Here is a 15,761-nt window from a genome sequence, read left to right as displayed (position 1 = left end):
GGCCTGGATTCCACAGACAGTGTCACATATATTTACTTGTGTTCTCAACTAAAAATCCAAAGTTTATGATGCCTTTGTTGGAATATGTTAGGTATTAGAATAAAAAAAACTTCCTGTCTGTTTGTGACATGTGGTTCAGAATTAACATAAAATCAATCACTCTGGCCTAAGCAAACTGTTCATTGTTCAGCTACATTGAACATGTCGTCACTACTAGGACTCCACATTTGATTAGATACATTAATCACGAGTACTGTCTGTATAGTCTTGATGCTCCAGTACGTAAACATACAATAGTAAACTTTAGGAGAGCGAGAACAGGAGCAATCCTTGTGCGAGCAGCACACTGGGCTGACGTCACGCCTCCCCCGCGAGCGCCGCGCGAGAGCTATGTGTTGGAATGCGTGAGTCTCGCGCACTTCCTCGATCGACTTAAAAGAGTTTGGAAATAACTTTGCGCGAATCCTCTTTTTACAACATTATCGTCGAACAGCGGTTGAACCCAGTTGGTGAGTTTGCGGGCTTGCTTTCATGGGATCTTGGGGTGTGGTTTTGTGTTGCTTTTTGAGTGCACGGGCCTGACTAAGTTAGAGTTGTAGTGAAAATGGAGGGTGAGGCGCTGTCCAGGGCTGATCTGAGCTCGTGCATTGCAGTGTGGTGAGAGATCAGATCAGGACCACGGCTAACACACAGTTAGACACTTACTCTGACCAAAACTGCACACAAAAGTGCCCATAAACAGCACAAAAAGAAAAGAAACAAGAATTTCTCGATCAGTCATTGCTTTTAAATCGTAACTTTGTGGGGTTGTCGTGTGGCGTTTGTGTTGTTGTTGCGTGGAGTTTCCGGAAAGCAGTTTTTATCTTTAAGAAGCTTTGTACGTTAACTTTTTACGGCTTGTTTAAGGGAAAATGAAAAAGTTTTCCACAGATGTATTGTGGCTTATATTGTTCAATGTAAACGATATATTGTGTTTTTACTTGAGCCTTTTTCGGAAATCACCCAGATTGTTTTGTGATGCGATTTACATCTTTTTTTATTATTATTTATTTGCGTTAATCTCGATATCTTTCTTAAAACACTCATTTTAATTAAACGTACGTGTGTGTTTTAATAAATAACGTTAGAATTAAGTCAGATAAGCGCAGCTCGCTTAACTTAGATGGCTCGCGTTTGGAGCTGTCCAACAAGGTCAAAGTTTTTTCAGTCCATTTGACAACTTTGATTTAACAAAATCGCTCTCGCGTTTTACACAAAGTTTGTTTGAACCTTTTACAACAAATGCTTAATGCTTTATTAATAAAATGTGTTCATCTTAACAAAACTGTACAGTTAAACAGCGCTAGTTTTCTCCTCGTTTGTGTAGTTTCTTCCTCCTCCACTCGCAGGCTGAAGTTGGTGCTGTTTTAAAATGGCCGAACACATTTCTGAGCACACAAAACTCAGGCCATGCATTGCTTTTTGCCATACCTATACTTGTTTACTTGTATGCTTGTTAGTGTAAAGTTAAGCTGTATTTCAAGAAAGTTGCTTTATTTTCTTACTGCAAAAAAAAACACAATAAATTATTTTTAGAAATTATTTTGTACTGTAAAAGTGTTTATAGATTAGTTTTTGTTGTTATGAGTTGTTGTTTACATATATTATAAAATACGGAAATTATATATTTTTAAAAGTATTCTAAGGAAATGGTGTTAATTAGAATAGCAAAAATCCTCACCTGAATTTTATAGTTTTATTTTGTTTACTCTTTCTGAAATAGACACTTAAAAATTTAGTGCCAAGATAACTTTGTTTTCAATAATCAGAAAAAAATACTAGTCTATATAGGCAAATGTGTGATAAAATAAATGCAGATACATTTGGTGTCCAAAGATATTATTTTTTCTTCAGTTTTTTCAAATGGTTATATTTTTATAATTGGTACAATAATAATATTTTCTGTAAAAAGTATGTTTTATAGCAAAAATTCATAATTTTTTGTTGTCTGAATTAATTTGAGTCAATTCTGTTACTGTCAAACTCCGTTACCAAGGTAGAGTAACAGTGTTGACTGTATGTAACAAAACTGACAGTCATGGTTATGGTTATATTTTTCCATAATTGGTAATAATTATAGGCCACAACAATATAATATTTTCTGTAAAAAGTATGTTGTATAGCAGAAATTCATAATTTTCTTTTCTGAATTACTTGGAGTCAATTCTGTTAGTATTAAACTCTGTAACCAAGGTAGAGTAACAGTGTTGACTGTATGTAACTAAACTGACTCTCTCTCTCTCTCTCTCTCTCTCTCTCTATCTATCTATCTATCTATCTATCTATCTATCTATCTATCTATCTATCTATCTATCTATCTATCTATCTATCTATCTATCGGTCAAGAGTTTGAAGCTGTCTTTTGTCTGCTGTAATTAATTTTCAGAAATCACCCGGAATTAAATCTTGTTTCGTAGTTTAGTGACTTCATAAAAGTACTGCATCATTTATTGAAATATACTTTACTTCAATGTGCTTTTAGTATAAAATAAAATTTCTAGGGATGCACCGATACCACTTTTTTGGAGTACGAGTACTTGCATTTCGGTACTTGCCGATACCGAGTACTTAATTTAAATCATGTTTTTTTTTTATTTACAGGTAACAGCTTTAGTCATATAATTTAACAAAAAAACAAGGGACAAGTTTGGAATTAAGAACATTTATTTAAAATGAAAAGCATGTTGTATGCAACATATTACAGAATACATAATTATAAAAAATGTAAACAATGACAGTGCAACTCGAGTATTTTTTTTCAGTTTGTTGTAAGCTCTGCCTCTTTGGTTAACACGAGGCATTAGCCCCTTACACGCCGCTCAAACATAGACATTTCTCAGACCGTGGTATCGATCCCCGGTATCGGGGGACTTTTAACGAGTACGAGTACTTTAGAAAATGTGGTATCGAGAGCGATACCAGTATCGGTATCGGTGCATCCCTAAAAATTTCGACTTTTCTTAAAGTTTTTTTTTATTGCATAAGAACATGTATAACAATGGGAGTTATAGCAATGCATTGTAGTTGTACATAAATGCCATCAGTGTACAAATGTAAATGATTTACAAAATCCAAACAAAAACAAATCACATAAAAATGGTCTATTTGATAATATTAGAAGCCCTAGAAGCTTTTTATTTTTACATTTATACAACACATTACAGTATTGTTTACTTTTTTTGAAAATATGCTCATTTTCCAGTTTCCCTAGAGTTAAACATTTGATTCTTATTTCAAACCTTACTATTTCAACATGCTGTTTAAAGGTTTTATGTTTATTAGTAGCCATTAAATGACATGAAAGAGTTTAAAATGTAAAAAACTGGGCTAATACACGTTAAAATGCAATATCGCGATCTGTTATGTTTCATCTATTAAGTTTTGGATGTACATATTTAAATCTTTTGAATGAATGAGAATGGGGGATAAACAGAATGGGTCACGTGACGTCTGGACCTATTTATCTTTACTCAATCACAGAAACTCATTATCTGCGAAAAAGTGATGTAAGTGATTTAAAGGCGGAGTGCACAATGTTTGAAAGCCAATGTTGAAATTTGAAATCACCTAAACAAACACGCCCCTACCCCAATAGAATCTGGACCTTCTTTTAAAAGGCCCGTCCCACACATACGCAACCCGGCAAGGATGTCGGTTAGTAGACACGCTCCTTACTGCTTATTGGCTATAAGTGTGTTTTGGTAGTCGGCCCGTCTCCTTTTCCAAAGCATTCTTCAAACATTGCGCACTCCGCCTTTAATCAGTCAACCAAATACAAGGCACATGACAGAGCAGCTATTTGTTTTGTTTCACCATCAGATGATCTTCCCTAAAACACATTATAGGATATTATTATAAATGCTCATACATTTTAATTGGAATTTAGAGTTTTAGGGTGGGCTTTACTAAAACAACTGTCTCTGTTTGTATTTCAGCTGGTTGAGCATGTCTGCTCAAACAATTTATCCATCTACAGCTGGCATCTTCATGCCTACTGTTGGCATTCCCCTGCCAGAGGTGGGTCATGATCTTCCCGAGCTGCCCCGAAACGATGTGGTCGCCCCTCAGCTAGTCATGCTGGCTAATGTGGTGTTATCATCGGAAACATCTGCCTCGGACTGCAATGCCGAAGAGAAGCAAATGTTTGAACTCATAACTGTCGGAAGCAACTACTCTGATAGCGACGAAGAGGGCGTCGTCAGATACAGCCTTGACAACTTGCAGACGTCCGAGGGCAATTACGCTGAACAGGCCACTGCGGTCGAACCAGAGGTGATAGAAATAGTGCTTGATCATGGTGAGATTGAGCGGGCGAAGGACCCCTCTGAAAAAAACTTGACGGAACCCCCACCTGTGGAAAAGCGTAAGCGCAGTCCGGTCGCCGTCTATGAGTCCGGCAAAAAGAAAAAGCCCTTCTTTTGTAAACCCTGTCAGTTCCAAGCTGAGAACGAGAAGGACTTCATTCTTCATATTGGCGCTCACAACGCTAATAAAATGATTGCGGAAAACAGGGTGGGTGATTCAGATGACAACCTGGCCAATGAATCGGGACAACCTCACACCCAGAACCCAGAGAACAGCGAAAGTCAGGCTAACTTCAAAGGCGTGATACGCTGCGAGCGCTGCGGGTACAACACCAATCGCTACGACCATTATGTGGCTCATCTTAAGCATCATACCAAAGAGGGAGAAGGTCAGAGAGTGTTCAAGTGCACTATTTGCACCTACAGCACCATCAGTCAATACCACTGGAAAAAACATCTGAGGAATCACTTTCCCAGCAAGCTTTTCACTTGCAACCAGTGCTCTTATTTTTCTGATCGCAAAAATAACTACATACAGCACATCAGGACCCACACTGGTATGTCTGAAATAAATTTCTATAAATTAAGGTTTGTTCACCACAAAAGTATGATGACATGATGGCATAATATTTGAAGAGCTCGGATGCAAAAACTGCTAAACATCACCTCCGTCAAAAACATTTACAATTATATTAACCGAATGCTTTCGGTACGTATTATACTTTTATCAAATACTTTTGCTTCAAATCTGCTTAATCCCGGCCTCAGGCCATTCAGAACCGAGCCACTGTGACATTGTAAAATGTAAAAAAATCTAAAGTTTAGTATCATGTGCTCACGTAAAACCTTCATGTGCAGATTTTTTTTTTTTTTAGTTTAGTTTTGCGTGCTCACGTGAAACTTTCGCGCACGCACGTGAAACTATCGCACGCGCACATGAAAATTTTACATGCGTGCGCGAAAGTTTCACGTGAGCTCGCAAAACTAAACACGGTAGTTTCACGTGCGCACGCTTAAGTTTCGCGTGCTCACGCGAAAGTTTCACATGAGCACGTTTCACGTGCGCACGCGAAACTAAACTTTGTTTAATTTTTGCTCCATGTCCCCTTAGGGGCTCGGTAATTCAGAAATACCAGTTTGTTGGCAGAATTCGCTAAACACCACAAAGAAATTGCATGAACATATGAATAGCATGAACGACGGCACTTGTACGTCTGATTTTAGTTGCTGAGCTACAAGAGCTTTTACTTGCTTAAAGAAGGTTTATTGTATAGGGTATTGACGATTTTTTTTTAGCTTTTTATCTTTATTCAGAAAAGCATGATGGGAGACTTTTAGAAGTGGAAATCTTTGCCTAAAAAGCCAACATGCACTCAAGTGGTGTGTACATCAAACCATTTAATGCGCCAGTTGGTTGTTGGGACATTGTCCCTCCCCTTCTGATTTGATGGCCGAGTGAGAAGTCACATTGGCAAGCTGAGCGTTTCACCTAAAGTTGAATAGTTTTCAACTCTCTGTGCTCAGCAGTTAGCGCGGATAAACTGCCGAGTGCCGGCGCTCAGTGCGGACAAAACCCGCCAGCTGCTGGCATTTTTGAAAAGCGTGGTGCTTTCATTGGAAACAACTGATGTGCATGCCCCCTTAGAGGACTTTGCAGTCAAATTTATTAAATACAAATTAAATGACTAAAATTGCATTTGTAACACATCTCAATAACTTACTTAAAACCTTTTCATTGCTATTTAAGTGAAATTACTAAACCTAAACATAAAAAAATCATTTACAAGAAACATGTCAGATGCATCCTTAGAGGGTTTTGCATCTGAGCTCTTCATTTACTTTTTGGGTGAACTTCAAATTTTTACTGCCAATTTGGTGTGACAAATAATCAATAATCAGATAGCTGTTAGCTAATATTAGTGTTTACGTTTCATTTTTCAGGTGAACGTCCTTTCCAGTGCATATACTGTGATTACTCCAGTTCACAAAAAACTCACCTTACTAGACACATGAGAACCCATTCAGGTGAGTGTATGAAGTATTTTTATGTAGTTTAAGGGAAATTCGTAATGCAGGGTTTGATATAAACTGTTGTTCATCAGCTACATCAACTTGATGTTTCTCTTTTTTGTTGCACTCCATGGAGCCAGATGGCTTTGGATAAAATGGTACACGGTTTGTGATATACGGTGTGAATTAGAATGTGATTCTGTATTGTGATGTGTCCACCCGTCTTTTATCTGTCTCCCCGCATGAGATTTGCATCTGTGTTCCTCTCAAAATGTTGATATAAAAGATTCATTGTTCAGCCTTGACCTTCTCCTTATGGTCTTTTTACAATAGGTGAGAGGCCTTTCAAATGTGACAGCTGCAGTTACCTGGCAGCCAACCAGCACGAAGTGACCCGCCATGCCAGACAGGTCCACAATGGACCCAAGCCCTTAAGCTGCCCTTACTGCCAGTACAAGACGGCAGACCGCAGCAACTTTAAAAAACATGTTGAGCTTCACGTCAACCCTCGCCAGTTTCTTTGCCCGGTGTGCAAGTATGCCGCATCCAAGAAGTGCAACCTGCAGTACCACATCAAGTCCAGACACCCGGGATGCTCTGAAATTTCTATGGACGTGTCAAAGGTGAGGCTGCGTGCCAAAAGGGCCGACGGTGATGACCCACCCGAGAATGATGACGATAATCTTGAGACGAATCAGGTCGAAGAAAGGGAAAACGGGGAAAAGCAAGCAGGAGAATTGGATGACATTGAATCAGGCCCCATTAACCTCTCCATTAAGAAACACAGTAAACCCACCTCTGCTCCAGAACCTGAACTGACAGACCAGACTTCGAAGAAAAACCTTGATGTCATCGGTAAAGAAAAATCTGGAAAACCAATCCAGCAACCTACTGAGAAAAAGTCAGTGCCGAAAACTGACGGGAAAGAGAAAAAAGTTAAAAAGGTTAAAGGTAAGACTTCTGGAAAAGTTATGGACATTGTGACCACACAACCAGAGGAATGCACAGACAAACAAGACAGTAAAAAGGAGAAAGCGATAAAAAAGGTTGAGAAGTCCTCTAAATCTTTGGGGAAGGTTACAAAGGGTCATTCCAAGAAAGACAAGTCATTGAAGGAGGCTGCAAACGAAGCAACTGCAAAACATCAAACTGTTGTGGCAGAGGGCCAAAGTCTAGATTTGGACAAAGAAAGAGTGGAGAAAGACCTTCTAGATAAGCAAAAAGAAAAAGAGGAAAGAAAGAAGCTGGAGAAAGAAAACAGATCATTTAACGAGACAGTGAAAAACACTGAAGATACTGCAAAGGATTGCAGAAAACCTCAAACGAAGAAACCATGTAAGAAGCAGACAAAATCAGCAAAGGTCAGCAGTGAAAAAGAGGCAAACCAAGAAGTCAGGACTAAACCATCAAAAAGAAAAGCAGATGCCATGAATCTACCAGAGATGGAGACTTCAGAACCAAACAATCCGTCCAAGCGGGTCAAGCGCAAGAAGAAAGATTCGACCAAGTCATCATCTGCAACTTCATGTGCTTCGGTGACCAATCGCACCATACCTGAGGTTCTCAAGGCCATGAAGAGCAAAAGCAAAAATGAGACAACAAGTGCAGACAAACCCAATGTATCTGTTGTGGAACCCAAGAACACTTGTGACAATGTCCTTGAGTACCCAGAGAAGTCAAGCACCCCACAAACTGAAAAAGCGCCCATTACAGAACCGCCCAAGGTGCTTGATGGACCACACCAGCAGATACCTACAGCAGTGACCTGCCAAGAAGAGAAAATCTGCACGACCAGTTCTGTTGAGCAAGAACCTACACACCAAACCCCAGAGCCAGAATTGCCTAAAGGAATGGAGGACAAGACCTCATCAGGACCTCCAAATGAAATTTCAGAGGTTGACAGTGGAAGTGAGATGCCTTCGCCTACTGACAGCGAGACTTCCCCAGGCTTCAGCCAACAGCAGCCCGGGTTTAGCCCAACTCTTGAACTTCCTGGTCCACCTGGTCACAAATCCACCGATGCGGAAGATGATGAGGGTATCCATAGTAACGATGGGGGAAGTGACATCAGCGACTGTGCCTCTGAAGGAAGCTATGACTCTGGCCTTAACGGATTAGCTGCCGCAACAGAAGGTGGAGAAAAACTTCCAGAGACTCCTACGGAGGAGCTTCCATCTTCCAGCAAACTTCCCAGTCACACGTGTATCTTCTGTGACCGTACGTTCTCTATGGAGATGGACTACCGGCGCCATCTGAACCGCCATCTAGTAAATGTGTATTACTTGGAGGGGCCGGCTCAGGGTGACAAGTAAGGGCTGATCTTCTTTGGACAATTGCAATTAGCTATTTTGTGTCCGTGGCTAGTTTTGAGGATGTTTCTTTAAGCCTTTTCAAGATTTTCAGTATTTAGCTTGACACGACATTAATTCAACTTTATTGATTTCATATCACAGTATTCCTTTATTTACCGTTTCAAGTCCACAAAAGAAACTTTACGTAGTGACAAATACTCGGTCAAAATGAACATCAACGTTTATTGTCACACTACTTGGAAGCAACAAAACAGAGGGCTATTCAGCAAGGAAGCATCCATCTCAGCAAAGATCTGATCTTAGACAGACCCAGGTGGTCCATTGCTGAATAGGCCTGATGATAAAAGGCCTTTCACGGTCTTTGTGCTCTTCCACTTGAGTGAAGCAGCTCCATCACTGGTCAGCAAGAAACAAAATGTTCGTTTAAAGCTGGCTTGTGTCATTGTTTCCTTTTTTTTTTGAGAGCACTTGACAACTAGAACTGAGAAGAAATTTATTGTCATTGTGCAAGCACAACGAAACTAACCATTTCATTTGCAGGCCTTTTCTCTTATTGTAAATTTGCTTTTAAATGTTTTTCATTTGCAATTTGTCTATAAGACAGAATTTCCTCAGTTTGTAGATTTATTTCTCTCGTAGGTTTCGGATACAATTTAAAATTTGATGCTAAATCCAAAGATGGTTGCTTTTGTTAATAAACTGTACATATTTTTATTTCCTCTTTTGCTCTTCAAAGCCTCAGACAATCAAATTGAGCTTTTTTTTGTAGATCTCTTTTATCTAACCTCAGATGGAAGAGGCTTGTCTTTTCCCTCCTTTTTCGACCATGCAACATTCCCTTTCACAGAATAAACATCCCATTCTCGCGAAGTGCGTATAAATTGCACGCAGTGTGAAAAGTCATGCAATACATAAACCAAATTCAAATTTTGCGTGCATATGATACGCCAGCCCCTACCGTTAACTTTATACGGTGCATCTTTTCGTGACATCTTATGTAATGTTTTTTTCTTCTTCTGTTTTAATAAACCATTGTCGCTTGGGTTTGGGGTTAGAATTGGGATTTGCTTTAGGATGTCATTTAATATATAGGTTTCTCCATTTTTTTTGTCTATTTTTAAACCGTGGTTACTTGGAATTGGGGTTAGAATCAGGGTTTTGATTCTAACCAAAGTTGTTCTAACCCCAAACTCAACCGACAATGGTAAAAAACTAAAAATTGATAAAATAACACCAATGATGTGCAGTATTAAGCGAGCTGGAGGGACTGGCGTGTCATATGCGTGCAAAATTGAAATTTGGTGTATGTACGCACTTCATGAGAATGGGCTGGAATAAACTATATCTGCATCAATGTGTTACATGTAATCCAAAGTTTATCAAATAATAGTGCTTTCAACCTACGTCAGTTAGTATCTCCCATGTATAAAGATTAATAAACACTGTAAGAGTAATTTGCCTGTAGTGCATTAAGTGCAATATTGGATTTTGTATGTTGCCAAAGCAAGACGTAGTTACAGGGTTGTAGGAGCAGAATCATAGGCTTCAGATAGACAGGTACCCTTGTAAAACTGCACTCTTGAACGGTTTGATACTTTATCACTGTACAATTTTTCTCGTCACTTTTTGTGTTTATTTTTTTTATTCTAGTACACGAGTCATTTTCATGTTACTTTATTCAAGTGTGTGACTGTCATGTTAGGTAGTCAAAATTATATTAGATAAAATCAACCTTAATGTGGTCCCCTTGATTCGATTGGGTAATGATTATATTTGGCTTTTTATAGAAATCTATTATGACCTGTACTGTTTAGATGAAAAAATAAAATTATTGCCACCAGCTTTCTGTTTCTTATATTTTTATGAAATAACATATAAAATAAGCGTACAAATCTGGTAAATTCATAATTATTATACACATTTCAAGTGCACCAGAATAAAAATACATAATGCAGTATACAAGCATCAGTACATTGTTAAATCATACTCGATTTTTTTCAACACTAATTCGTTTCCACACTCTTAAAAATAACGGTGCTTGATGATGCCAGAGAAGAACCATTTTTTGGCTGAATGGTTCCATAAAGAACCTTTAACATCTGAAGAACCTTTCACAAAAGTTTCTTCGTATTCAAAGTTCTTTAAATTATAAAAATGTATGAAAGAAACTGTTATTTAAAGAAATAGTTCACCCAAAGTTAATCTTTCTTCGTGTTCAGCAAAAAAAATAAATTTATAAAGGTTTACAACAATATGAGGGTGAGTAAATAATGACAGAATTTTTCTTTTTGGGTGAACCAACATTCTTTGTGGAACCAAAAATGAGCAACTTTTAAGCACCTTTATTTTTAAGAGTGCAAGTATTTGGCCGTTGTGCTTTCAATGTTTCCCTTTTTTTGTTTTAACTTTGAGTCTTTCAGCTGCTCTTGCAGAAAGGCCGGTGTCCACCAGCGCCTGTGGTTTTTTGTTCTTGTAGGCAGGAGTTTTTTTGATTCGTTCTCCTTTCAGATTGATGATGTGGGGCAGTAGAGGCGGGGTGCGCAGACACAGTCCTGCCTCCTCAGGGGCGTGAGCTCTCAGTAACAGATGATCTCCTTCTGCTGCAGTCACAGCAACCCAACCTGAAAGACATGAGAGGAATCATAAACTGGGGCTCACGTTATAACATTCAATAGGAGATTTTTTTATATAGTGTGAGCTTTCATAATGGGGGATGTGTAGCCACATATATAGGAGTAATTTGGTCTAAAATATAAAGTTTGTTCTAAAGACTTGATATAAACACGAAAGATGAAAATCAGATGTTAATACTATAGAGAATGACAAATTCACATATCATGTTATCTTTTTGTTTATCATTTTAGTGATTGTATTACCAATCAAAAAACTGTTAGTCTAGAAAGGTAGCAACATACGCTTAAAATAATCTTGAGTTACAATTATACATTTGGCAGACACGTTTATCCTTGCAATGCATTTTTAAAAACATTTTTATCAGTATGTGTGCTCACTGAAAATCAAACCCACATCACATTGCTCTACCAACTGAGGGCTACAGGTATTATTGAAAAACACCGGAAACCACTCCTTCATGTTACCTGCTGATGAAAGTTTGATATCAGTAATGGATGTGTTGCAGCCCTGCCCCTGGAGTTCAAAGTCTTGAGCAATAAGTGGTGGAAATTCCTTCATGCGCTCCTTACCACCTGATGGGACCTTGCCAAAATAAAAACATTTGCATCAATACATGCATCCAAAACACACAGTTATGACTGTGAACAAGGAAATATTTTATTTGCTTGATTACTTTTGGAAAACTTTAAAGGAATATTTCACCCAGAAATTAAAAAGATCCCATATTTTACTCAACATCAAAACTATTCCAGGTGTATATGACTTTCTTCTTTAGGTAAACACAATCAGAGTTAAATCAAATAATATCTTGACTCTTTTCAGCTTTATAATGGCATTGGATAGTGCCCCATTTTTAAATCTCCATAAAGTGCATCATCCATCAAAAACGATATAAATGTTTTCTTACGAAAACCCACTGCTTTATTTAAGACAACATTCAATAACTGTAATGATCATTTTTTTTGATAGATGGATGCACTTTTTGTAACTTTAAAAATGGGGCACTATCCAATGCCATTATAAAGCTAAATTTTTTTAAATTGAATATAACTGCAATTGTGTGTCTGCCTAGCATGGCTTAAAGGTGAGTAAAGCAATTATTCATTTTTAAGGTGAACCATCCCTTTAATTCAAATCTGAAGTAATGACTTTGACCAGTGTTATGTTTCCAAGATCTATGGCCTCGTCTGTGTGCTGTGTTTAAACGTACTGCAAGAAGAATATTCCCAGCATGTTTCTGGTAGATTTCGTCAGCCTTTTCCAAACTGGTGATATGAACCGGGACTCGAGACGATGCCACAACTGTTAACCAGCATGAGTTTTTCCCCTAATAAGAATTATGAAACATTAAAAACATGCAGTAAACAAAAGTTTACCTTAAAGTCAAGCTGTCTCTTACCTCCAAATAATCGATGCGTGCCAAAGCTCCCAAAAACAAGACCATACCGGGCTTTATGACAAATGTTCTTGGAGTAATGGCCTGAGTAGGTACCACCAACTTCACCTCTTGGTCATTTAACAGATTGAGAACCTGTATATAAAGTGACATTTTTGTGAAACACTGTAACACAGTTATTATTATTACAAAAATAATTGTGTACCTGAATTTTACACTGAAATACAATAAAAATGTATTTAATAAGGATCCTCACGTCACGTTCTTTCATGATGCCCGGGGTGTCGTAGAACCAATGAGCATCTTTAATTTCATTATAGGTTAATTCTGTGTCCGTGGGGGAATCCACAGACACAAACTGTTTGTTGTCCTCTTCTGGATCTTCCCCAAAGCTCAGACTGTCAGGATCAAACTCCACAAGAGTTTTCTTATGGGACTGATCCGATCGGAATGTCCTCCCGATGTGACCTAAAATAAGCCAGATTAAAAACGGGATGATAAAAGTGTCCCCTAAATATTCATCAAAATATCATATAGATAATTTATTATAACATGTTAAAAAAAGTCACTTTGTAGGTGTGTGCAAAAATGTGCAATTTTGGGTGTGTCTTTTAACATGCAAATGAGTTGATCTCTGCACTAAATGGCAGTGCTGTGGTTGAATAGTGCAGATTAAGGGGCGATTTAATCCCCTTCTGACATCACAAGGGGGGCCAAATTTCAATAACCTATTTTTCACATGCTTGTGGAGAATGGTTTACTAAAACTAAGTTACTGGGTTGATCTTTTTCATATTTTCTAGGTTGATAAAAGCACCCAATTATAGCACTTAAAAAAAGTCAAATTTTCATGGTATGTCCTCTTTAAAAACTTCTTGGTTCTTACGTGAAGTCCTTCATTGTCTGTTTTCTGTTCTGTTCAATGCTTTCAATGAAAGGATCAAAAGGCCAAAAATTAAACAAAACTTACCGACCAAGTATCCCTGCTTGCTAAACTGTTTGATTCTCTTTAGTTCCTGAGGGTTCATGTCTTCCTCTGTCAGAAGAGATGTCTGTTTGAGTCTCTCCGCCCTTTTCAGCATACGATAGGGGGTCGGGTTAATAATGGGGAACTTCAGGAGGTTTAATGTTGTTCCTAGATTCAGAGACAGGAGGGGTCCACGTGTTTTTAACAGTTAAAGAAAGTGTGACAGCAATATGATACATTTGCAGAGGTTAATTTTTGAGAATTTACAATTCAATTCAATTTTATTTATAAAGCGCTTTTCACAATTGTTAATTGTTGCAAAGCAGCTTTACATGAGTAGATGTAGAGGAGAACACAGAAAATCAATAGATAATATAAGAAGTAGAATATAGCGGCTAAGGTTAAACCGTACAAGCGAGCATAGTAATAATGTAACTTATACAGTAAAGTGCTAAGTTAAGCCAAAGTTGGCTGACTCTCCCTGGGACGAAAAACCCCCTAGGAGAAAACACGGTGGGAAAAACTCCTAGAAGGAGTTTTAAGTTAAGTTTGGACACACCTATTTGTTCTTTCTTATATTACTATTTCCAAATTTCAACATTTAGTAGACCATTTCCTTTACATGTCTCACCAGGCCATGGAGATATAGTAGCTTTATGGATGACATCCGAAGCTCTGGATTTGCAATAATCAGACTCTAGCAGCGTATTGAACAGTGTGGATTTCCCAGCATTAGCAGTGCCAACCAAATAAACATCACCCTTATACTTCCAGGTGGACTGTAGTGTGGAAATAAGGTTTTCAATTCCATATCCGGTTTTGGCACTAATAAGATGAATGTTTTTGAGATCTTTGTTTGGAATACCCATGCTGGCACAGTAGGCCGCCAGCTGACGTTTGATGCGCTGCAGATAATTCTCTGCATCTCCAGGCAGCAGGTCGATTTTATTCCCTAAAATCACAATGTGCTTATTAGTCCCAACAAGCTGTGGAAGATCTGGGATGATGGAGTCTGGAACATCCAGAAGATCCACTATCAACAGGACTAAAGCCGTCTCAGCTTTAATTCTGCCCACTATATCTCTGTACTCCTCTTTGGACATGGTGACGTTCAAAGCCTTCTGGTGGTGGTTGATCAAGTAGCAACGCTGGCATATGGCCTTCTTCAGTTTATTTTCTTCTGCAAGGACTTTGAACTTCTCGCTTGGCAAGTAACCTGGGATGTCAGGGTCAGTGCAGTGCATGAGTGCCCCACATCCAGAGCAACACGTGTCACTGACTGGCATCTCCACATCAGGGCTCCCATAGATCTTCTGTTGCTTTTTAACTCTCTTTGATTTAGTTTGTACCTCCAGAGGAAAGCCTTCATCGTGAAACTCAATCCACGAATCTTCCTTTACTGTAGGCTCTTTGAAATGACTTAGCTGTACTTCCAGTCCTCTAAGCTTGTCAGTGTTCGTCTTTTTATGAACTTTTGCTTCTGCAGTGGGTTTGTGTAAATGAAGATGATCAGGTTGTTCATCATGTTTATTGTCCACTTGTTCAGCAAAGTCCAGAAACATAAAATCCTCTTCTTTCTGTGGTTGCACTAATGTGTACAGATCCTTACCTTGACGCTGATCCGCTGGTCCTTTATCAGTGCTGTAACATTTCAGATTTAAAGCCTCACATCTGGATGATCTGTAACTCGTATGAGATTTTTCATTAAATGACCGCAGAGGCATCTCCATCCCTTGACATTTTGACAGCTGCAGTCTCAACACTGGGGTGTGTTTTAAACACGCACGAGAGTAAAATTTAAATACCGGTGATCCTAAAAACTTGTACATTATCACAGCAATGACAGTATATGTTTTTTTCTGAATAATTACATGTCTACAGTCACTTCAACCTTGAAAGACAACGAATCCACGTGAGTGAGAAAACACAACGCCGCTCGCCGTACAATCAAAACGTCACCGGAAGTCAATCTTCAGTCTATTAAAATAAAATATAATTTAAAAACTGTAAATTTTTACATTTTTATTTTAGGATTTGTAATTACTTTGTTGGATTGTTTAAATAAAAAAATATATATAATAAAGCACATATAAATAAATA

General features: G+C 38.3%; 2 protein-coding genes across 2 annotated transcripts; one reads left to right on the top strand and one right to left on the bottom strand.

Annotated features, from left to right (window-relative positions):
- Window positions 1–337: 337 nt before the first annotated feature.
- On the top strand, window positions 338–10,505 carry rest (RE1-silencing transcription factor). The gene is made up of 4 exons (XM_055177655.2): window positions 338–509; window positions 3,975–4,900; window positions 6,285–6,368; window positions 6,687–10,505. Exons 2-4 carry the CDS (start codon window positions 3,985–3,987, stop codon window positions 8,663–8,665), a joined length of 2,979 nt encoding a protein of 992 aa, XP_055033630.2. The 5' UTR covers window positions 338–509; window positions 3,975–3,984; the 3' UTR covers window positions 8,666–10,505.
- A 2-nt stretch (window positions 10,506–10,507) lies between these two features.
- noa1 (nitric oxide associated 1) lies at window positions 10,508–15,630 on the bottom strand. Its single transcript, XM_055177657.2, has 7 exons — window positions 14,293–15,630; window positions 13,665–13,829; window positions 12,952–13,163; window positions 12,699–12,830; window positions 12,510–12,626; window positions 11,764–11,881; window positions 10,508–11,286 (listed from the first exon to the last, which is right to left on the bottom strand). The coding sequence occupies exons 1-7, from the start codon at window positions 15,488–15,490 to the stop codon at window positions 11,045–11,047; spliced, it is 2,184 nt and encodes a 727-aa protein (XP_055033632.2). The 5' UTR covers window positions 15,491–15,630; the 3' UTR covers window positions 10,508–11,044.
- Window positions 15,631–15,761: the final 131 nt, after the last annotated feature.

The sequence above is a fragment of the Misgurnus anguillicaudatus genome, chromosome 16, assembly GCF_027580225.2.
Source record: "Misgurnus anguillicaudatus chromosome 16, ASM2758022v2, whole genome shotgun sequence".
Lineage (NCBI taxonomy): Eukaryota > Metazoa > Chordata > Actinopteri > Cypriniformes > Cobitidae > Misgurnus > Misgurnus anguillicaudatus.
The sequence above is the reverse complement of the archived record's forward strand: the minus strand, read 5'-3'. Positions and strand labels throughout refer to the sequence as shown.

Bases quoted from the DNA above. Each gene is read 5' to 3' on its own strand.
- rest (XM_055177655.2), top strand. From the start codon at position 3,985: ATGTCTGCTCAAACAATTTATCCATCTACAGCTGGCATCTTCATGCCT. The intron at 4,901-6,284 runs GTATGTCTGAAA...TTCATTTTTCAG, and splicing joins GCACATCAGGACCCACACTG to GTGAACGTCCTTTCCAGTGC. The intron at 6,369-6,686 runs GTGAGTGTATGA...TTTTTACAATAG, and splicing joins ACACATGAGAACCCATTCAG to GTGAGAGGCCTTTCAAATGT.
- noa1 (XM_055177657.2), bottom strand. From the start codon at position 15,490: ATGTACAAGTTTTTAGGATCACCGGTATTTAAATTTTACTCTCGTGCG. The intron at 12,831-12,951 runs GTGAGGATCCTT...CTTTATATACAG, and splicing joins GCATCATGAAAGAACGTGAC to GTTCTCAATCTGTTAAATGA. The intron at 12,627-12,698 runs GTAAGAGACAGC...AATTCTTATTAG, and splicing joins CACGCATCGATTATTTGGAG to GGGAAAAACTCATGCTGGTT.